This window comes from Leptonotus elevatus, chromosome 9, assembly GCF_054856555.1.
Source record: "Leptonotus elevatus isolate MCC_2025b chromosome 9, RoL_Lele_1.0, whole genome shotgun sequence".
Taxonomy (NCBI): domain Eukaryota; kingdom Metazoa; phylum Chordata; class Actinopteri; order Syngnathiformes; family Syngnathidae; genus Leptonotus; species Leptonotus elevatus.
The window spans coordinates 13578116-13601029 of record NC_141247.1 but is presented as its reverse complement, the minus strand read 5'-3'; the positions used below and the strand labels follow the sequence as shown (position 1 = coordinate 13601029).

At 44.4% G+C, this 22914-nt stretch overlaps 1 protein-coding gene across 50 annotated transcripts in view; it reads left to right on the top strand.

Annotated features, from left to right (window-relative positions):
• The window catches only part of LOC147168452 (protocadherin gamma-A11-like), a 284949-nt gene extending 262155 nt beyond the window's left edge, over nt 1-22794 (top strand). For 23 of the 50 annotated variants that reach the window (XM_086084323.1, XM_086084325.1, XM_086084331.1 and 20 more), the window contains exons 2-5: nt 14721-14779; nt 16524-16577; nt 17879-17976; nt 20816-22794. In XM_086084323.1, coding sequence (XP_085940449.1) covers nt 14721-14779; nt 16524-16577; nt 17879-17976; nt 20816-21102 — 498 coding nt within the window. In that variant the 3' untranslated portion in view covers nt 21103-22794. Of the gene's footprint in view, nt 1-34; nt 3087-4391; nt 6625-7528; nt 10502-14720; nt 14780-16523; nt 16578-17878; nt 17977-20815 lie in introns of those variants that run through there. The other 27 variants (XM_086084344.1, XM_086084345.1, XM_086084349.1 and 24 more) reach the window with 6 other exon arrangements.
• The last annotated feature ends 120 nt before the right edge of the window (nt 22795-22914 follow it).

Genomic DNA, 22914 nt, shown 5'->3' with positions numbered 1-22914 from the left:
AAAATGCAGTAGGCCCACTCTGATTCCTCCTCATGCACCTTGATACTTTTACTTTTACTTTTTTTCGTGTTCAAGTGATCTTATCATATGGAAACAATTCAGCGATAGGGAAGTAGAGCGGTAAGCAACAACACGGTGTTAGAATTCAAATAAATTATTGTCATCATGAATTTTGTTATGCACGTACAACAATTATAATGTCTCATATTTAATGTATCGAAACCTGTAAATTATTATTTTGTATTTAACCTAACATATTTAAGTTATACCAATATCAGTGTTGCATTAGGGAATGAAAGAGCTGTGACTTTAAGAGCTTATGGAGATCAGCTATATTCTCATTGGCTGGCGGAATTACAGGCCGTGAACCAATAGAATTGAAGACTGTACAAAGCAATCTCGTCCCAGCCCCCACGCAGCTCACACTAACAGGCAGGATGCGCTGCAGCACAGACAAAAAGGGATCGGCTAGTATTTTTTAACACCTATAGGCTAAATTAATTAAATTTAGTAGTAGTTGAGATGGCTTGAAATGTTTTGTTGTTGTTGTTTTTTTGTGGAAATATACCCCGTTTGTATGGATGTAACAATCGTTGTGAAGAGGATGTTGCTGAGGATGTTTGCGTTGTAACGGAGCAAGGATGACAAAGACAATAGGATGTCGGGACTGGCGATGGCAGGCTCTTTTGTGGCATTTTCTCTTGTGGACTACAGTGGATGCTCAGACTCGTTACAGCATCCCAGAAGAGCTCAAACGGGGTTCCGTGGTGGGAAATTTGGCCAAAGATCTGTCTTTGGAGCTTTCTGAGATATTTGAGCGCAAGCTGCGTGTCGCCTCTGAGGCTGGTAAGCAGTATTTCAGCGTGGATGCGGGGAAGGGCGAGCTGCTGGTCAACGACAGAATAGACAGAGAGGCTTTGTGCGGACAAAGTGCAAGCTGCGTGCTCCCTCTGCAGGTTGTTGTGGAAAATCCGTTGCAATTGCATCGAATTGAAGTGGAAATAAGAGACATTAACGACAATTCCCCTCGTTTTCCAACACAAGAAATAAACCTTAAAATACCAGAATCCGTTGCAGTAGGTACACGTTTTCCTCTAGAAAGTGCAGAGGACCCTGATGCTGGTGGCAATTCTTTGAAAAGCTACACTCTAATGAAAAACGAATATTTTTCTTTAAAATTTAAAAACGAAAAGAATGGTCTGACTGCCCCAGAATTGGTGTTAGAAAAATCACTGGACCGGGAAAATGTGTCCATTCATCAGCTGCTGTTAACAGCACTGGATGGAGGTAACCTTATTAAATCTGGAACATGCAAAATAATAATTGACGTGCTAGATATTAACGACAATGTTCCCATATTTGACAAAAAAGAGTACAGAGTATCATTAAAAGAAAATAGTACAAAAGGAACATTTGTGTTAAGCGTTAAAGCAACAGATATTGATGAGGGTGATAATAGTGAAATAAAATATTATTTTGGGTCTCGCGCTGCAGAAGTTGTTTTATCAACATTTCAAATTAATGAACAAACAGGACATATTGTTTTAAAAGGAGAATTAGATTATGAGGCATTTTCATCTTATCTAATTGATATAACTGCAAAAGACAAAGGTGTACCTGTAATGGAAGGTCATTGTCGCCTGCTGCTTGATATAGAAGACATAAATGATAATGCTCCAGAAATTGTTCTGACTTCTAAACCCAGTCCTGTACGAGAAGATGCTGCACGGGGCACAGTGGTGGCTTTGATTAGTGCCAAAGACATAGACTCGGGTAATAATAGCAAAGTTACACTGCAGCTACCTAATGGGTCACCATTTTCACTTAAACCATCTTTCTCTAATAATTATGCGCTGGTCACCAGTGGTGCTTTAGACCGCGAGAGTATGTCTGAATATAATATTGAGATAACAGCCACCGATGCAGGCTCTCCTCCTCTCTCTAGTAAGAAAATGATAGCTGTCAGCATCACTGATGTTAATGACAACCCTCCTGTATTTTCACAAAGCTCGTATAATGTTTATTTGAAAGAAAATGGAGTAGCAGGCTCTATACTGTACTCGGTGTCAGCAAGTGACTTGGATGCTGGTGAAAACGCAAAAGTGTCTTATTCTATCGTGGACTCTAAAGTGCACGACGTGTCCGTGTCGTCGTACGTTTATGTGAATTCTGAGAACGGCAGCATCTACAGCATGCACTCGTTTGATTACGAGAAAGTCAAAGTGTTCGAGGTTTGGGTCGAGGCCAAGGACCAGGGCTCTCCGTCTCTCAGCAGCAACGCCAGCGTCCATGTTTTCATCCTGGACCAGAACGACAACGCCCCCGCTGTCATATACCCCTCCCCCCACGCCGCCTCCCACCTGAGGGTGCCCCGCTCGGCCAAGGCGGGCTACCTGCTCTCCAAGGTGACGGCCGTGGACGCCGACTCGGGCCACAACGCGTGGATCTCGTACAAAGTGGCGGAGGCCACGGACGCCTCTCTGTTCACGCTCAGTTTGTACACAGGGGAGGTGAGGACTAAACGTGCCGTGTCCGAGCACGACGACTCCTCTCAGAGGCTGATTGTAGAGGTCAAGGACGACGGGGAACCGGTCCAGTCGGCCACCGTCACGCTGTCCATCCTGCTGGAGGACGGCGTGACTGTGAGCGAGCCCATATTGGAGCTGAGACACAAGGCGTCCGAGGCCGGCAAGAAAGGCGGCAGAATCACGCTTTATTTGATTTTGGCTCTGGCCTCGGTGTCCGTGCTGTCTCTGCTCACTTTGCTCATTTTGGCCGTCAAATGCATGAGAAGCAGCACGAGCGGCGCCACTTGCTGCGTCGGACGGACACACTGTCATGAGGACAAGAAGCCCAACAGAAATCTGCACATTCAGCTCAACACCGATGGACCCATCAAGTACGTGGAGGTTCTGGGAGGTGACGTCATGTCTCAGAGTCACTCCTTCAGGTCGTGCATGTCTCCCATGTCAGAGTACAGTGATTTCACTTTGGTCAAGCCCAGCAGCACCACTGACTTTAAGGAGGTCATCAGCGTCCTTGACGCCTCTTTACCTGACAGCACCTGGACCTTTGAAAGCCAGCAGGTGAGCAGGATCATGCAACAAATGTTAAATGTGTAACTTATAATTTTAAAGGACAAACATAAAAAAACGTTACAGAGTTTAGTTTACTTATTAAATGCAATTTAATATAACGTGCTTTCATAAATAAATGTGGTGTAAAAACCAAAACAAACAAACAGAACAAAACAAAACAACATGCTTGACAAACATGGCTAAATCGTTTCAGCACCCGGACAATGGACAGCGACTTTGACCAGTGCCAATAATAATGACCACTTGCAAACTGTAGAGACTGACTTTAAATGCAGTTTGTTAATGATTTGAAATGCGGAAGTTTACAAGATTAGTATGAATTTCTTTACATAGTGAAATTAATCATGTGAAATCGTATGACAAAGACATGGCCACGATATTAAGTACACCAGCGCAGTGGTATACTATACAATGACTGAGAGGCGTTTTTTATATATATACACATTTCCGCCCATCACTGAAGGTGACAATATAAAAAAATTTAAATATAAAAAACGGAGTATGGCGCATTGTATGAATATAGCATTTGTGCATTGCACTCCACTCAAAATAATAATTACAGTTTTAAAGCATGTGCGGTCTTTCATTAATTGATCTTTTTAATATTTTCATCCACCTCGTTTAAACAATAATTAGAAGAGCAGGGGTTTCTAATATTCAATTATCTCAATGTTTTTTTAAAAATTGCTTATCTTATTAAATCATTATTTTTTTTTACATATTCTCTTTGACGCTTTTCTTGCTCTCCATTGAGTGAAGATAAGCTGTGCGTGTGTATGTTGGTGTGCAAGTGTGGTACCGAGAGCGTCTCTGATTGGCCGAGCGGATGGATGCTGTGCGCCAATAGCAATCTGAACTGTACAAAGAGATCTTCTCCTTCCCCCATACGACTGAGCAACACACAATGCTCAGTGTCAGGAGGAGAGGATGTATATCCGCCATGTAGTGGCATTCTACTTTATTTCATTTTTATTATGGATGGATATTGTTTGACTTTACCACGTGCTTGGAATATGGATTTTGTCCTTCCGGTCTTTTTATCTCCGGATGGGAATTGATGCATTTTACTGAGACGAGGATGACAAAGACAATAGGATGTCGGGACTGGCGACGGCAGGCTCTTTTGTGGCATTTTCTATTGATGTGGACTACAGTGGACGGGCAGACACGTTACAGCATCCCAGAAGAGCTCAAACGGGGTTCCGTGGTGGGAAATTTGGCCAAAGATCTGTCTTTGGGGCTTTCTGAGATATTTGAACGCAAGCTGCGTGTCGCCTCTGAGGCCGGTAAGCAGTATTTCAGCGTGGATGCGGGGAAGGGCGAGCTGCTGGTCAACGACAGAATAGACAGAGAGGCTTTATGCGGACAAAGCGCTAGCTGCGTGCTCCCTCTGCAGGTCGTCATCGAGGACCCGTTGCAGTTGCATAGAATCGAGGTTGAAATACGAGACATTAATGATAACTCACCCAGTTTTATTTCAAATGAGTTGTCCTTAAAATTAGCCGAATCTGCAGCTGTGGGAACGCGTTTTCCTTTGGAGAGTGCGGCGGACCCTGACGTGGGAAGCAATTCAATTAAATTATATACTCTCAGTAAAAATGACTGTTGTTCTCTTAGAATGAAAGAAATAGAAGGTGGAAAACGCGTCCCTGAGCTCGTGTTAGACAAGCCTTTGGACAGAGAGAAGAATGCTGTACATAAAATATTATTAACTGCATTAGACGGGGGCAATCCAGTTAGATCAGGCACTTCAGAAATAACCATAAATGTACTTGACAATAATGATAACTTTCCTGTTTTTGATAAAAATCTCTACAAAGTAACAGTGAGCGAAAAGGGTGTAAAAGGGGCAATTATTATGAGACCAAAAGCGACAGATGCAGATGAAGGTTCGAATGGTGAAATCAGCTACACTTTTGGTTCAAGAACTCCAGATTCTGTGTTGTCCTTGTTTGATATAAATCCCATTACTGGTGAGATCGCTTTAAAGGGGGAGTTAGACTATGAGACAACAAAGTCATATGACATTGACATAACTGCTAAAGATAAAGGCAGCCCTGAGATGGAGGGTCATTGTCGTGTGCAGGTTAATGTGATGGACTTCAACGATAACCCTCCAGAAATTGTCCTCACCTCTCAGCCAAAACCTGTTCGGGAGGACGCACCAAAAGGAACTGTTGTCGCCCTCATTAGTGCTCGTGATCTTGACTCTGGTAATAATGGTAATGTGACGTTACACCTGAAAAAAGGCTCTCCTTTTGACCTAAAAAGTTCATTTTCGAATAATTACGCACTGGTCACCAGCGGTGCTTTAGATCGAGAGAGGGTGTCCGAGTATAATATTGAGATAACAGCTACTGATTCAGGCTCTCCTCCTCTCTCTAGTAAGAAAATGATAGCTGTCAGCATCACTGATGTTAATGACAACCCTCCTGTATTTTCACAAAGCTCGTATAATGTTTATTTGAAAGAGAACGGAGTAGCAGGCTCTATACTGTACTCGGTGTCAGCAAGTGACCTGGATGCTGGTGAAAACGCCAAAGTGTCTTATTCTATCGTGGACTCTAAAGTGCACGACGTGTCCGTGTCATCGTACGTTTACGTGAACTCTGAGAACGGCAGCATCTACAGCATGCACTCGTTCGACTACGAGAAAGTCAAAGTGTTCGAGGTTCAGGTTGAGGCCAAGGACCAGGGCTCTCCGTCTCTCAGCAGCAACGCCAGCGTCCATGTTTTCATCCTGGACCAGAACGACAACGCCCCCGCTGTCATATACCCCTCCCCCCACGCCGCCTCCCACCTGAGGGTGCCCCGCTCGGCCAAGGCGGGCTACCTACTATCCAAGGTGACGGCCGTGGACGCCGACTCGGGCCACAACGCGTGGATCTCGTACAAAGTTGCGGAGGCCACGGACGCCTCTCTGTTCACGCTCAGTTTGTACACAGGGGAGGTGAGGACTAAACGTGCCGTGTCCGAGCACGACGACTCCTCTCAGAGGTTGATTGTAGAGGTCAAGGACGACGGGGAACCGGTCCAGTCGGCCACCGTCACGCTGTCCATCCTACTGGAGGACGGCGTGACTGTGAGCGAGCCCGTGTTGGAGCTGAGACACAAGGCGTCCGAGGCCGGCAAGAAAGGCGGCAGAATCACGCTTTATTTGATTTTGGCTCTGGCCTCGGTGTCCGTGCTGTCTCTGCTCACTTTGTTCATTTTGGCCGTCAAATGCATGAGAAGCAGCACGAGCGGCGCCACTTGCTGCGTCGGACGGACACACTGTCATGAGGACAAGAAGCCCAACAGAAATCTGCACATTCAGCTCAACACCGATGGACCCATCAAGTACGTGGAGGTTCTGGGAGGTGACGTCATGTCTCAGAGTCACTCCTTCAGGTCGTGCATGTCTCCCATGTCAGAGTACAGTGATTTCACTTTGGTCAAGCCCAGCAGCACCACTGACTTTAAGGAGGTCATCAGTGTCCTGGATGCCTCTTTGCCTGACAGCACCTGGACCTTTGAGAGCCAGCAGGTGAGCAAAAAATTGTCAAATGAAGTGGCATCTTCGAGCTGAGGGCGTTCTTGTGTATGTTTAGTAAATGGCACAATTTCAATTTGATTGACATTTTGCAGTGTAGACCATTCTTAGAATAATTAAACCATTACAGCAGTGCAGCAGATAGTTTTAAAAATACAAATCAGTAGTTGTAGAAGTGTGAAATCAGCAGCAGTGTGTGCCGGACTGGCACAAAAAAAGATCGGCCCTGGCATTTTGACTTATGCCCACCAGCCCGGCCCAGCCCAACTCCTGACCATAACTGTCTAACACATTTTTCTGGGAAAATAATAACTAAAAAGCACTGCATCGGCCCCAAAAGACGCCAGCCCATCGGGCTGCCACCCTGAATGCCAGATGGCCAGTCCAGCCCGAGCTGGCAGCAGATAAAAACAGGCATTGTTTGTGTGATGTTAAATGGGAAGGGCGTGCGCTGAGTGAAGTTGTGTTGCTCATTTTACCAAGGCGGCAAGGCCTATATTTATTCTTATTTTTAATCTCAATTTTTTTGCATCTTAATTTAGCCTCTAGGATGGACAAGCCATCCCAATTTAGTGCTGGTCGCAAGCCCAGATAAGTTAGTAGGCTAAGGCAGGGCATCCGTCTTGAACCTTAATATTGGAGAAAGTCTCATCCAAAACCCAAATGTGAAAATCTTTAAGGAATAAAGTTACGTTTTGGGAAATATAAATTGATTACAAAAATATATTTAATTTGCTTGCTATTTAGTTGAATAGACTAATCCACCTTTTATTTACCATGCAAACCTTCGAGCGGTTTTCATTGTGCTCCCTTTTGTACAGTTTGTGAGTTTGGATATGGCGCCCCCTTTTGGGTAAAAGTACTTTCACAACTCCCCCCGCCACGCAACCCCACTACCACTACTCCCAACACGTGAATGACCAAAAGTAAGGCACTCTGGAATTCGTCTTGGTTGCCTTTCAGTTTAATTTTTTCATTAGGAACTTAATATATTTGCATATCTTTTTTTATCCTATCAGTTGTTGTTGTTGTTGAAATAGTTCCCATTAGATAGTGGGAAAAGTTTCAGTGGCCTACGTGTGCATTTGGAAAAGTGTTAGTGTGCGTGAGAGACTTTTGTGTGTGTGTCCAAATGAGGGGGAAGGCCTCTCTGTCCTCTCCCCGCCCACGAGTGGAGCGAGGCGGGAGAGAGGAGCCAGAGCGAAGTTGGAGTGGGGGAAAATAGTTGCGTTTTCGGCCTCCTTTTCTCGTGAAAGTCGGTGGTCATGATCGCGTCAAAACTTCCCGTCACTCCCGTCAAGCGGATACACTCGACACCGAACCGGACGGGTTCGTCTTAACCCAAAATGATCATGGATACTAAGCGGTGAGGGGAGAAGTTTCATCGTTTTCCTGGACAATGGACTCCAGGCAGAGGAAGCGCCCCGGAGGAGGGAGCCAGCTGTCGCGGCTCTGCTGCTTTCTAGCCTGCCTCTCCTCTGCCTCCGCCCAGCTCAGCTACTCCGTGTCGGAGGAGCTCAGTCCGGGGTCCATCGTGGGGAACATCGCTAAAGATCTAGGCTTGAGCACGCAGGGGATTGTCCAAAGGGGGCTGCGGGTGATGTCCGAATCGGGCACTCAGTATTTTGAGGTGAGGCAAGCTAGCGGAGATTTGGTGATTAAAGAGCAGATTGACAGAGAGCAGATGTGCGAGTTGAGCTCGTCCTGCTCACTACATCTTCAGATACTTTTGTCGGACCCTTTGGAGATTCAGCGGGTCGTAGTGGACATTGTGGACGTGAACGACAACGCTCCGAAGTTTTCAACTAGCAGCGTGTCTTTGGAGGTGTCCGAGGCCGCCGCACAAGGCACAAGGTTCCGCTTGGAGAGTGCGCACGATCCAGACGTGGGTACCAACTCATTACGCACATACCACCTCGCAGAAAATGACTTTTTTATATTGAATGTTGAGACTAAAAGTGACGGCAACAAGTTTCCAGAGCTTGTGGTGGACAAATTGCTTGACAGGGAGGCGCAGGCCTCCTTTGAGCTGCTGCTTACGGCTGTGGATGGGGGGCAGCCGCAAAAATCAGGCTCAACGCTGCTTCTCATTAACATTTTGGATGTAAACGACAACGCACCTATTTTTGAGGAGTCTGTCAACAAAGTCAGCCTGTTAGAGAATGTCGCACTGGGCACTTTAGTGACGAAATTGAACGCCACGGACGCGGATTCAGGTCGCAATGGAGAAATATCATTCATGTTTAGTAAATACACGCCAGAGCGTGTCGTTAAACTATTCACCGTGGATACGAAGAGTGGGGAGATTCGTGTGAACGGCGAGGTGGATTACGAGAAAGCTACATCCTATCACATCACGATGCAGGCCCGAGATGGCGGCTCCCCAGCGATGGAGGGCTCCTGCAACGTCATCGTGGACGTCATAGACGTCAACGACAACGTGCCAGAGGTCACGCTGACGTCACTCACAAGCCCCATCCGAGAAGACTCCGCCCCTGAGACGGTGATAGCTCTCATCAGTGCTCGGGATCTGGACTCGGGCAAGAACGGGGAGGTTAGTTTAAGCATTCCGCAAGGTCTGCCATTCAAACTCAACTCAGCCTTTGGCATGCACTACAGCCTCACCACAGCTGGGCCCCTCGACCGTGAGGCCAAGTCCGAGTACAAGGTGGTCATCAAGGCCACTGACGGCGGGTCTCCCCCCCTGTCGTCGCAAACCAACTTCGTGGTGAAGCTCTCTGACGTCAACGATAACGCCCCCACCTTCTCCCAAAACTCTTACTCGGTGGACATCCCTGAGAATAACGCCCCGAGCACCCCCATCACAGCTGTCTCAGCAACCGACCCGGACCTGGGGGACAATGCCCGCATCACCTACTCCATTCTTCCCAGCATGGTCCAGGGCTCACCCATCTCCTCCTATGTCTACATTAACCCGGAGAGCGGCCACATCTTCAGCATGCGTTCCTTGGATCACGAGCAGCTCAAGGCTTTCCGCATTGAGGTCCAGGCCCGGGATGCCGGGACACCCCCCAGGACCGCCAACGTCACCGTCCATGTGTTTGTGGTGGATGTGAACGACAACACACCCATGATTGTCCACCCTGCGTTTCCAGAAGACAAAGGACTGCAGCTGAGTGTGCCCCCGTCTGCTGGCCCAGGGTATCTCATAAACAAACTTGTGGGGGTGGATGCCGACAGCGGGCACAATGCCTGGTTGTTTTACTCCATCGCCCCCGGGCTGCATGCTGGCATGTTCCGTATCGGGGCGCACTCTGGCGACCTGCGCACAGCCCGCAAGTGGGCCGAGGAGGAAGAAGGTTCCACTTATGACATTGTGGTCATCATCCAAGACAATGGCGACCCGCCGAAGTCCAGCTGGGTGAATATCACGATCACCGTGGAGGAGAAGGCCGCAGCGGATGACGCTCCGGCGAGACCTCACCACACGCCGTTCTCCCCGCGTAGCGGGTTGTCGGACATCACCTTGTACCTCATCATCTCTCTCGCCTGTGTGTCAGGTGTGTCTTTTATTACTTTCGCCGTCCTCATGGTGCGTTGCTTGAGTCATCGCGGACAAGGGGTGGACGACTCCGACTGCTGCTACTGTTGCTACGGTAACCACCGGTCCGGCCGCTACCACCAAAGGCCCAGCAAGGACCTGCACCTGCAGCTCAACACGGACGGGCCCATCCGATACATGGAGGTGGTGGGAGGCCCCCAGGATCCGCACACGCGCACTTACAGACCCTGCTACTCCACCATATCTAGCAGGAGTGATTTTGTGTTCATGAAGACACCCATGCTGAGTCACAACAACACGCTGAACACTACACTCAGCAGGAAGCACCTTATGAACTCGGCCGGTGAGGTGAGGAGACGAATGTTTGTTTGGGTGGGGGGAGGTCCCAGAATCATACTCCTTGGCCACAACATTACACCTGCATCACAAATTCCGCCTTTCCAATGTAATAATATTTATTTATTAGTTTGTTTGCCATTGCAATGGGGTTTTTACGGCGAACCAGCACAAAATTGCTTGTTCATGGGGATTTTTGAGGTACCTATTCCATTATTCCTGTAAAACTCATCTATTTGCCGATTTTTTATTTTTACCATGTTTAGGATTAAAATAATTTGTTGCCATCTTGTGGCCAAGGAACTATGTTGAAGGTTGGAGAAGCTTCAGCTAGTCAAGTTGTAGCTTTGCCGCCATTTTGTAGCATTTATTTGTAGCAATTATTGTCTATTTTTGGGTGGGTGTCAATTACTCATGGCTTATAGGAGGGTCCACAATTTTCGTATCATCTGCCGATGTAAACTACAACCACATGCAATTAGCCTAATCAAATTGAATTCATTTATTTGAAAGGGGACAATGTGCGTTAATCAATATTTTACAATGTAAATGTGCCCAAGTTAGCTAAGTTAAGCAAATTTTCATCGGCAGTCTCCTGGGCAAATAGCCAACCATAACTAGCCATAAGAGGCATTAAAATAAGATATTTAGCATAACAATTATTTATTTTAATAAGTGCCTTACTCATTTTTAATCTTATTGCCACTAAATCCACTAAAATAGAATGCCAATGACTTGACAATTTTGCTATTAGGCTAATGATTTAGCTTAGCGAGTACTTACAGCTCAACAAGTGGATCTTTTTTTAGTCAGTTTGACCTCTCTTGATGCTTAGTTGCCCCACGAGATGGTTCCAACATTTTAAAGTGGAGGAAATGTTAAGTGCTTCTAGCAGATTGTGAGGAAGAGACAGCAGATTAAAAAAAAAAAGGGAAAAGTTTTGTAATGTTGACTTGTGTCTGGAAAGGAGAGGAAGAGGACAACAGAGAAAGATAGGACATGAAGAAGGGGTGTGAAAGAAAATACTCAAAGGAATGGAAGAAAAAACACTTTGGTTCGGAACAGGAAGTCGCAGGGTCATTTGTCTGTGCCCCTAACTTCCTGTTGTCCACTGATGAATAGTTGCTGCCCTCTGGTCTTACTTCCTTGGCCAAAATGGTGCCTGTCTCTCTAGACAGTCAAATGTATGAAACATCATTATCCAGGATAGGTTAATTAACGAAATAGGATTCACATTCTGTCATATGCTTTATCCATCATGTCGTTTTTCATGAAGCTTTTTAACATACTTCCTCTGTACTGAATTAGCTTCGCCCCCGAGGTCAATAGAGTGCCATCTGTCATCGTGTTCCACGTGACACGTGTTTGCAATAAGGACAAGAGTGAGGAAGAGGAGACGACAAAGAGGAAAAGGGACGAGCGGCTTTACGCACACGGCAACAGACGGCGCTTTCTTTAATGCTTTTAGAGCGGCGGCCATCATGTTAGCATGGCCGCGCTTGAGGTTGTAAACGTTAAGTGGGACACGCAAAGAGCCCCACGGTAGCGGTGGGTAATTTTAGAAACGTGCCGTGAGCCCCAGTGACTAATGTTCCCTCACTTCCACGTCCATTCTTTTGTAATGTGCTGCTCCGGAACACTTGGTTTAACATGCCCTTAGCAATGTTTAAAAATAGACTGTCCTTCCTTTTATCAGCTCACCATTGAAAACATTTCTTCCCATTTTAGAGTCTTTAAAGCAGACTTCAACCCAAAAAATATATTTTCAATAATGTGCCCCCAGTAGTGTAAACACGGCATTCAATATTGCGTTTGTGGAACATGAGCCAAAGCAGAAAAAAAACACCCGTTTTTCCCAACTCAGGGGGCGGCCATTTTTCCATTTGGTGTCGACTGAAAATGACATCACAGTTGCTCTGGGCTCAGGTAACGACCAATCACAGCTCACATCATTTCTGAGTTTACTCATGTGATGTTTACAAGCTGGGCTGTGATTGGACGTTACCTGAGTAACTGTGTTTTCATTTTCAGTCGACAGCAAGTGGCAAAATGGCCGCCCTCTGAGATGGATACAAATGGGATTTTGCCATTTCGCTGATATGCCACAAACGCAATTATTAATCAGAGTGCCGTGTTTAGACTAGTGAGGCTGCACTGAACATATTATTGTCAAGAACATTTTTGTACTGACTTCCCCTTAAGATAATCAATACTAATGTGTTGTGTTAGCTGTTCATAGTTTGTTTATGTGCAGGCTAGTCAGGTTGTTATGCAAATACAAACACCTCACGTGGACATTTAAGCATCACATGCACTAAACTGGCTCATGCAGTTCTGGGAAAATGTCCTCAGGGTTTTGTCAGTTACCTGGTAGTGTTAGTTTAATAAAATAAAACACACGTCATATTTCCTACTGCACATGTTCTTCCTATCAGCAGCAGAAACTGAGATGGGGTAGATGGCAAATTCCAGATCCTATTGCTTGCTTTTAGAATAACAGATTAAAATGTGTACGTGTGTGTGTGTGTGTGAGAGAGAGAGAGAGAGAGAGAGAGAGAGAGAGGGAGAGAGAGATTGTTAAGACTTCCTCCTTTCAGTTAGAGCGCCAGGTGTAGTCTAGCCATACAGTTTAACCATCATACAGTTTATCATCTCTGTATCCCAGAGGGCCAAACACACACACACTCAAAAACACCAGATGGAAGGAAGCATATTTTGCCTGCACAAAAATAATGTAGTTACACCAGTTGAATGGTGCTTCATGCACAGCAATCACAAAAGTATTTTTATGTTTTATTTGAATATGACAGATGTTCACCAGATGTTCTCATGTGCTGGTGAGACAACTCGGGCAGGTCATAATTTGTTTGTCTATCTCAAATGTGTGGCAGATGCAGAGTTGACTAAAAGTGCTTTAAGCCGGTATGAAAGGTCAAATCCACATTCTGGCTGGATGGCATGTTTTGTATAGTTGCCAGATCAGCTTTGTCATAGGTAACATCGGAACAGGATGTGTCAATATAGTGTGAATTGTGACATGTGAATCCTAAACAGTTCAAAAATATCGCACGTATGATGATGCCTTTTGCCCAAGCAGAGTTTGGTAGCTTTTATCTGTGACCTCGTCATTGTTTGTGCGCTGGAGCCAGTCACACAGCTGGAATGCTGGGCCTCTTCCTGGATGTTTGCCTTCACTCGCGGCTTTCTATCAGACCAACACACAAACACGCACTCATCAGAGGCGTCCATTTTTAGAATGTAATCATCCGCCAAGCTGTGGAGGAGGTTTGAGATCGACCATCCTCTTCTCATTCACAACCGCTGTGGTTTCATTTTGAATGGGTGCTTGTTTAGCTTCAACTAGTTTTCTTGTTGTTATTATTAATGAATTACTCGGTGTCATAGTGTAACTCACAACTAAGCTTAGGTAACATTCTCCTGACCACCTTCCATCTTTACGACATTCCCCGGGGGTTGAACAACTCTTTTAATAATGCACCGCATCATTTTTCCCGGCCTCTCGCTCCGGGGAGCTCTTGTGTCGATTAGGCAGCACAACATGGAGCCCAGCCAGCCTCCGTTCACTGCATCAGTGCACAACAAGAGACGCTGGGAATAGGTATAAACAGTCACGACTAGATGGCTCACGCTGCAGAGTCGGTTCTAACGAAAATTTAGTATGATTTGGTATGAAAAGTTGTGTTGTTAGTGAGAAAAGTGGACATCCATCCATTCACTATACTGCAATTATGAACAGAAATTCACCCTACAACTATGTGAACCCCTTAAACTTCACTTTTAACTTTCGTCTTTATATGTTGTTAACGATAATACCCATGTTTTCTTCTTATGAGTCACATGAATGTTTGGAGACAAATGGAGAGAAAAAACAGGAACATAGTCAAGTTTTCCAGCTGATGCCTATTTGTGCCTTGTCTCCTTCTCAAGCAAACATGTTTCCCATCTGATTTTCCATTTTGTGTCTGGCTAGTTTGTCATGGTCCAGTTACTGCATCTTCTTGTGCTACACATTTAGCATTTTTTGCACCAAAATCATTGGAACAACATGTCTTGCTGCAAAACTGCAGACTTTTTCAAACACGCACGCATACACACAGATGTGTCAGCCACAAAATTAACCTCACATTAAATCCAGTCAGAATCAGAAACGTCATTAAGTTTGTTGATCCTAAATATGCATCTCATGTTGCAACATTTTTTCTCTTTGCAGCAAAAGCCCCCCAACAATGACTGGCGTTTTAACCAGGGACCAAGACCAGGACCCAGCGGGTGAGTAAACACACACTCACAGGATAATGATGATGATTAGTGAAATAGGATGATAAATAAGCTGCTATTATAATGTTTTACCTTGTGGTTACATTTGAAATGTGAGGTAGTCTTCCCCCCCCCTCACACACACCTCAGCGATGCATCCCTGCTTTCTAAAATGGCTGCCGCAGCCTCCTCTCCCCCTCCCAATCGCGTTTCCCTCCTCTCTGCTTGCTCAGTACTGCAGATGAGCGATGGTGGCCAGAGCTGGTGGGGGAGGGGACGATGCAGTTGTTCTCGCCTCATTTCCCAACATCCGACGCGTGTTTCTACTCAAACTGACACCATGTGATATTTCTGCACCCCAAATCTGCATTTTTGGGCAATAATTGCTTCAGATTGTAGATTGTGGCACATGGTATTTTGCTCCGTTTTGTCATAGGTAACAATTCTTAATGAGTATCGCACAACAGGGTGCTGTGTTCGTCTTTAAAATATTAGCTGGGGGGAATGAAATGGGCAAGGAAGCTGTTCCCTATATAAAGTTTGCTGGGACAACTTGCTTCCCATGTCTGACATGTGAATGGCCACTGATAAGATTCTAAACGGGAGCTGGATGTAACATTCTGCCTTTAGTATAATAGCTATAAGTGCACTGAATAACATTATGGCTGAACAGTCCCTTTGAATAATTGGTCTGGATATTAATATGAAGATTCTTGAATTACACTAAGGAACACAATTTGTGTTGAGTTAGGTCTGACAGCCATTTTTAACTCATTTTTGGGTGCAGAATCCAAAACTGATCTCAGTTGTGTGTTTTTTTGCCCTCATGTCAAGTTCAGCTATAGAATGCCTGTTTTCTTCAACAACAACAACAAAAATTATTACATTAATATGTATGTAAATAAAACACTAAGATGGAATAGTTACGAGCTTTGAAAACAAACAAAAAAACTACAAAAACAGCATAAAACTAGACTTACAATATGACCATGGTTACAAGGTTAAGAGAAAATCCAGCACTAATTAATCCTCTTAATTCCTATTTTAGCTTTCTGCGCACAAAACACACACACACACACACAGAGTCATATTTACTTGAAAAAAGCTGGCAAAGCTTTTTTCACTAAGAAATTCTAAGTACATTTTTCAAGGAGAGGTTTGAGTACATTTTACCTGTTTATTTAAAAAAAAAAAAAAAAAAAAGCTACTCAAGGGTTGAGGAACAAACCCACAAGCTTCAGGTTGGCAGCCAGCCACTCTACCACCTGGGCCAAACCGCTCCTGCTGCTTATTGTAAAAGTGATGGCGTTAGGACTGTCAGGTCCCCGTACCGCCAATAGAACCGTTTTTGGTTTCATTTTGAACACACCAGCAATACAGTATAGTGGCAAACAGCAAGAGTGGCATGGCTCAGGTGGTAGAGTGACGGTCTCCCAAGCTGAAGGTCATGAGTTTGTTCCTCGACGCTTGAGTAACTTTTTTTTTTGGAATGACAATGTCAGAGATGTATTTCTTCATCAATGTGATTTTACACTTTGCATCAATCTGAGAGCTGTTCCTAACACATTATTACAATTGCATTATTTAGCTGCTTGAGAGCTAGAAAATAATTAAAGCTGTACAACACGACAACCACAACGAAAACCTCTGAGACAGTGCCAGTCAAAACTGGAATCCCTTTCTTGGATCTAATTGGGTTGTACACATGTACAAAGTAAACATGTCTGCCAGACTGTATAACATGTTGTGTTTTTAGTCCCCACATGCCATACGGTACACAAATAAGATGGACGCCGCAGAGTGGGACAAGGTACTCAATTAGACATGGAGATGCCCACTCTCTGCCCTTTATAGCTGACCAGTGTTTGCAAAAACAAATCAGACCTGATTGGTTTATAAGGGCAGAGAGTTTCCTGTGATAGTGCACCCAGGCTGAGTGTGTGTGTAGCTGTAACTAACTCATAGAGCTTGTGTTAGTCTCCCGATGGGCTTTGTTGAGCCGTGTGCTTTTAGGCCACAATGCCTGCTGTGGCGTAGGAAGGACTGTGGCACGTATTTGCGTGCAGTGTCACTGTTGTGCCATTATATGTGTGCAAAAACAAACAAAATGGAGCTTGTGTACAATTTCCTTGGGCTTTACTGTGTCGCCTTAATGTTTGTGTGTGCAAATGGTTGTAGCCAACAGTCACATGTGGCTTTTCATGTAATTTATCAAGCTGACGGCGGGGAAGGCGGCCGTAACGTCAACAAGACGTCGTGTTGCTCCACTTGAGGTCAACATGCCATTAAAGCAGCGTGTGGTTATCTGCAGATTGAGGCTGGATGTGCCTAAAATGGCCCCGGCGAGGCAATAAAACACGGCTGGAGGATATGATATAAACGCCGACCTCCCTCTGGACCGCAAGTCCCAGTCTTGCCCACAGGAAGTGATAATACTGACCACAGGAAGTGCTCAACAGCCACAGGATATGATGAGTGAGAGGCTCGTTTAACTTAAATGAAGCGCTCACTTTTTATCTTTGGTGATGAGATGGAGATGGCAGGGTCTGTTTTCACTGGCTGGAAGAAAAACCATTGTGGAATTTAGGAAAGTAGGTGTCGCCCTCTTTTTTCCCCACTTAATCTTCTTTCCTATTAATTGTTCTGAAGCGCAGGGGTGTTTATGGCGATCTTGTTGGTTGTTGTGCATCACTAGTACAGTATAACCCAGATTACAAATCAGTGTGACCCAGTTGCTAGCAGCACAGCTTGCGTTCGTGCAGCACTCGAGTGACGATGTGAAAAAGAATAGATTGCAGCTCTGCTTTGTTCCCTGCACGCAAATTGTACTCGTTGAATAAACAAAAGCCTGCCTGGAATTTGCCCACATGGAAATCATCAGTTTGCATCAACCCATGTTGACGCAGCCTCTGCATTAAATATTGAACCTGTTTTTCCCGATGAAACGACGGAAAGTGTGCAAATATTGTCCGATTTTGTGTTGAGGTTCGAGCACGCTTGCCACTGTGACACATCACCACTCCACTCTTCGTCAAAACATGTCAAGTGTGACCCGCCGCCTATTTACAGTCGGATTTACCTTCGTCTTCTCTCCCCCTCCCACACGCGCAGGGCTGCCGGAGGACCCGAGGTTGCCATGGGAACCGGCCCCTGGCCCCAACCCCCAACTGAAGCTGAGCAGCTCCAAGCCCTGATGGCTGCGGCTAATGGTGAGTTTGACACTCACTGGCAAATCTCTCTTCTCAATAGCTGCTGTTGAGTTAAATGAGTTGCCTACGGTTTGATTGTATTTATTTATTTATTGCACTTTGTGTTGTGTGCCAAAATTTAAATAATGAGTGAGCTTTGGATAGGAAAAAAACGGGGGGGAAACGATGCACTTTCAGTTATTTATTGAATGGGATAAGCAGTCAAACAAACAAATACAAAATAAAACACTCGCAAGGAGCATTAAGGGTGCTGATTTGATATGCAGTCAACGCCTGTAGATGTGCGTTTTTCCCCCCAATATTTTTAAAACTAAAATTGCAGAATTATCCCTGTTTTTTTGTTGTTGTCCCCCCTCCCCACACACATTGGGAGGTTAAAAAATGGTCCTCGTGTATGTCAAGGTAGCACTGTACATGCAACCTTCCTTTTACTGCTCTTCCATGTTCTCTCTCCCCTGCACTCAAACCGAGCTCACGCATTGTTGACTCACTTGGAAAAGAAGCTTAATGTGGACTATAAAAACTAAGTTTTAATTTTAAAAAGCAAAAACAGAAACTGAAAAGGGAACACCTCTTTGGCAAACAAGCTCCCAAGTCATCAGTCCAGTTTCCACTTCTGTTTTCATCCCATTGTCAGTGATGTGAAAAAAAAAAATCCTTCCACGTCAGCACAAAATAAGCCCGAGTGGCCCGTCCGTGTTATTATGGAGGAAAATAACTTACAATACACGGTGAAGGTCACTCTAAAGTCACTGATATTGTAGGAAGGAAGAGGGATGTTGTGCACATTTGTCAATAGTGGAAGTAAGCGCAAGGTATTTTCCATTCATGTTTACGTAAGGGAGCTGTGGGGTTGGGGGCAGGAGGGTGGGTTGGGTTAGCATTTGTGGCTCTGCATTGCAGAGGCTGAGGGAGAATTATGAGCTGAGCAGTGATGCTCACAGAACAGAGGACAAAGCGAGAGACATCAGACTCCATCAAGATAGTAGCACTAAAATGTAGTCGTCACATATTTGATATCAATGAATATTATAACCCAAATTGTGGCAGATCATAATGCTTCTTTTCAATCTAAATCACTAAATTGCTACTTTATCCCAACAGTCGCGTTTAAATTCTAACCCCAGAGTAGGCTATTTAAAAACTGGTTTCAGCTAAGATGTTATCTACCGTTTTGTTACGAAGGGGAAGTGGTACACTGTTTTGACACATTATCTGCATGTAAACATTTCTAAAAATCCAAACTTAACTCATTTGTACTAGATTGGTTGGGTGAGAAAACCCTTAAATATCAGAGATGGGAAATTCAGGTCCACAGTTTGGCTTTAGCCACAGGTACTTCGACTCAACTGGCAGGTAAACGAGCTCGGGTGAGTAGAACTACCTGTGGGCTGTGGCTACATCCAAACTGTGGCAGGGTTTTTACTTTCTGGACTTTCCCATCTCTGCTAAAAATGTCCCAAACCACCAAGTTTATAGCGCTATTAGCCTTTGAGCAAACCTTTTGGAGCATGAAAGAGAGCTTCAAACATTAGCTGGCTAAGGTATAAACCAACAAGTGGTGATTAGTTAAGACTGACAAAATCCAGTCACCGTTTAGCATAGGTTTATAGAAACAAACATAAGAAAAAACACAACAGAAGAGGTGGTTACGTGGAAAAAGTAACACATTTTTACAAACGCAAGTTAGCATGGTTAGCCAAAGAGAGTGCTAATAGATAGATGCTATGATATGAAAGCTACTCCTACATACTGTATCTGTACAAACTTTAGTAGGTCCAGACATGCGTTTAGGTTCAGTTCAAAGCTTTGGAACATTAACGCTTGCAGCGTAATAATTGTGCAACAGAAAGTAACTAAGTGTAAGTGCCAAGCAGAAGAAAAAAAACTAAACTAACAAAAGTGGGAGACATCAAACTTTTGGAGTTCTTTTGTTTTGTCTTAATACGTTCCTACCAAAAGATAAATGCTGCATATTTAGTTGCTTTTTTCTCCATTCTAGCTTTTGTATGATAGAATTGACTCTCTCTGTCGACCAATCAATAAACTGATGTTGATCTGTTGTTGTTGTAACTTGTTTAAAGTACCTTTCATTAGCCAATCAGTAAATTCTGATACATTTCCAGATAATAGTACTCACGATTATATTGGATTGATATTGAAATCATGATTAATACAAATGATTATTTATTGACTTCAAACTTAGTACCGGTATTTCGTCGCTGCTATGTGAAAAACACTTATGTCCATTTTGTTTTTATTTTTTTTATGTTTACGTGTTTGGGATGAAACTGAATGCAGACATAAAAAAAAAAAAGGAGAGAAAACAATGGACATAAGTGTTTTTCACATAGCAGCGACGATTTATTCTACCAAAACTCAACTATAACAACAAAACTAACATAACTATTCACATATTGATCCCTGCACATTGAACATTTTATTAAGTATAAAATGACCTTGTAAATGTGTGCAGTTCAAGCCTCTAAAACATAAAATGTAATACATTTTAAAAAAGATAGAAAAAAATATAATATAATAATAAAAAATATAAAGAAATAAACTGGTTTTATAAAGTTTAATCAAGCCAAATTTCCTACACACACATGCACTGTAGTGTTTGTGTGTTGACGTGCACCTTGAAAGGGGTGTGGCCTAGTGAGTGACATCTGGATGTCTGACTCCAGCTCCAATTGGCCATTTACCACACCGTTAATTCGTTAGGTTAGGTCTCCATGCTCCTTGTGATCGTTTTGATTTTGTAGTAAATCAAGCAAAAATTGAATTCTCGTTTTCTAACAAGTTTTTCCCCTCTCCTCCTCCCCTTTTCCCCCATCAGTGAGCGAGGCAACCGGCACCCTGGGACCCGGCACGATGGGCCTGAGCACCCGCTACAGCCCCCAGTTCACCCTGCAGCACGTGCCTGACTACCGGCAGAACGTCTACATCCCGGGCAGCACGGCCACGCTGACCTCCAACCCCCAGCAGCAGCAGCAGCAGCAGGCCATGGCCCAGCAGGCCGGCCAGCAGGCCCTGCCCCCGCCCCAGCCGGGCCAGCCCGAACCCCCGAAAGCCGCCCAGACCCCCGCCTCCAAGAAGAAGTCCACCAAGAAGGAGAAGAAGTAGAAAGGGAGGCGGCGGAATGCTCAATGAGGTCTGACGAGAGATGAAACCCCCCACACCCCACCATGAGGTATCGCACGATGGACGGTTCTGATGGTTCTTTGGAAGCGAGGAGAAAGTGCAAACATGCCGAATGCTTCTGCGTGTAATCAGTCGATACTTACTGGCTGGGTATGGGGGGTTATTGTGTTTTCTTTGTTTTGTTTTTTTCATTTAGCTAAGACAAGAAACTTCTCAAGGTTGACAAGGCTGAGAAGCAGATGTATTCAGAGAAACTTTTTTGTCTTTCATGTTGGATTTCTTGTGCTCTTTCCCTCAAGCGGGAAGTCAGCTGTTGTGCGTACGCTAGTCGCCATGATATTTCGATGTAGGCTCGGCCTTTGCAGGATCTCCAAGCATACCTTCTTACAAGGCCGTTCTTTTATCGCTATTACAAACTCGTCTGCATGCTCTTTCAAGGTTCAAACCACATTGTACTAGTTTAGAGTTGCAAACTATGCATTGCAAAAGCAAAAGAGGAGGATGCCACGCCCCCCGGCCCCGCCCCCCTGCTAAATCGCTGGTAAACGGAATGCACATGTAGCATTTAGCTGGTAAAAAAAAAATACTTTTGTTGTTTGAAAAAGTAAGACTTCCTGAGCATGTGTCCACAATGAGAGGCAACAGCTGCCCCCAAAACCCCCAACGCAGCCCCACACTGCGCCATATTGAGAGCCAACCTGAAGTATTGCACTGACGTCGGGTATGAATCACATTCAGATGAAGTATTTGACCTTATTTTGTTTGCTACACTAGCATGAGATATGAAGTCCGGCTGGTGATTGGGGGTTGTGGTGACAGATAGCAAATCTTCGTGCCATTGGCCCATCAGGGTGGGCAACCCGGGCTCAAACCACTGAATGTACAGAGGAACCACTGTAGCCCCGCCCACCACTCGCCCAAATGCACTTGTCCTTAGCCACTATTCAAAATCCCCTATCCACTCGCTTGTAAATAAACACAAGTCCTGTTGATGGTATGAGCCGGGTGTTTGTGTTGTAGGGACCGCCGCCGTCCAACGTTTTCCAAAATCAAAAGTCCTTCTCCACAAAAGCGTGGCTCACTACTGGAATGTGTTGCATTTTGTTTTCCAAGAAAATTGAGAAAACAACAGATAAAAAAAAAAAATACAAAAAAAATTATAAATGAAAATCTGAGATGTTCTTCAACAGTTTGTGTTGCAATGTAGTAACTAAACACCATGCCAACTAACTCTTCAGTGTAAATAAACTAAAGATAACATTAGATAAGTGACACACGTAGACTAGTTAACTTGTGATATATGTGTTGCGCATATTTTTGTGTTCATTTTCTCTTCTATCTTTTATCACCCTGTAAAGAAACGACAAAAAATATGAGTATGTTTCTATCCTTCTGTAACCTCTCAATGTTCTTTTTGCGGTGATTTGATCTTGTGCATTCTCTTTCTGTCCATATGAACAAATGACTATAAATATTATATACGTGTACGTCCGTCCGCTGCTGAATTAATACTACTCTATCCTGCTGTATTATCTTTCTTATCAAATGCTTAACCTCCTCCCCTCCCCACGCTTTATCCCTGTGTTACTCTTATTTTTATGCTAATATTTATATTGCTGTTTTATTTTCTCTTGAACACTGACGTTTCAAATAAAAAGATTATGAAATCAGCTACATTTGCCTTTGTCTCGTTTTCTTTCCGTAACAAAGTAACCATGCAAATACTGAAATAATGATGACCTCATCTTAATTTATGCACAAAGTGAATCAATGTGAAATCTGGGCCTGTTTAGT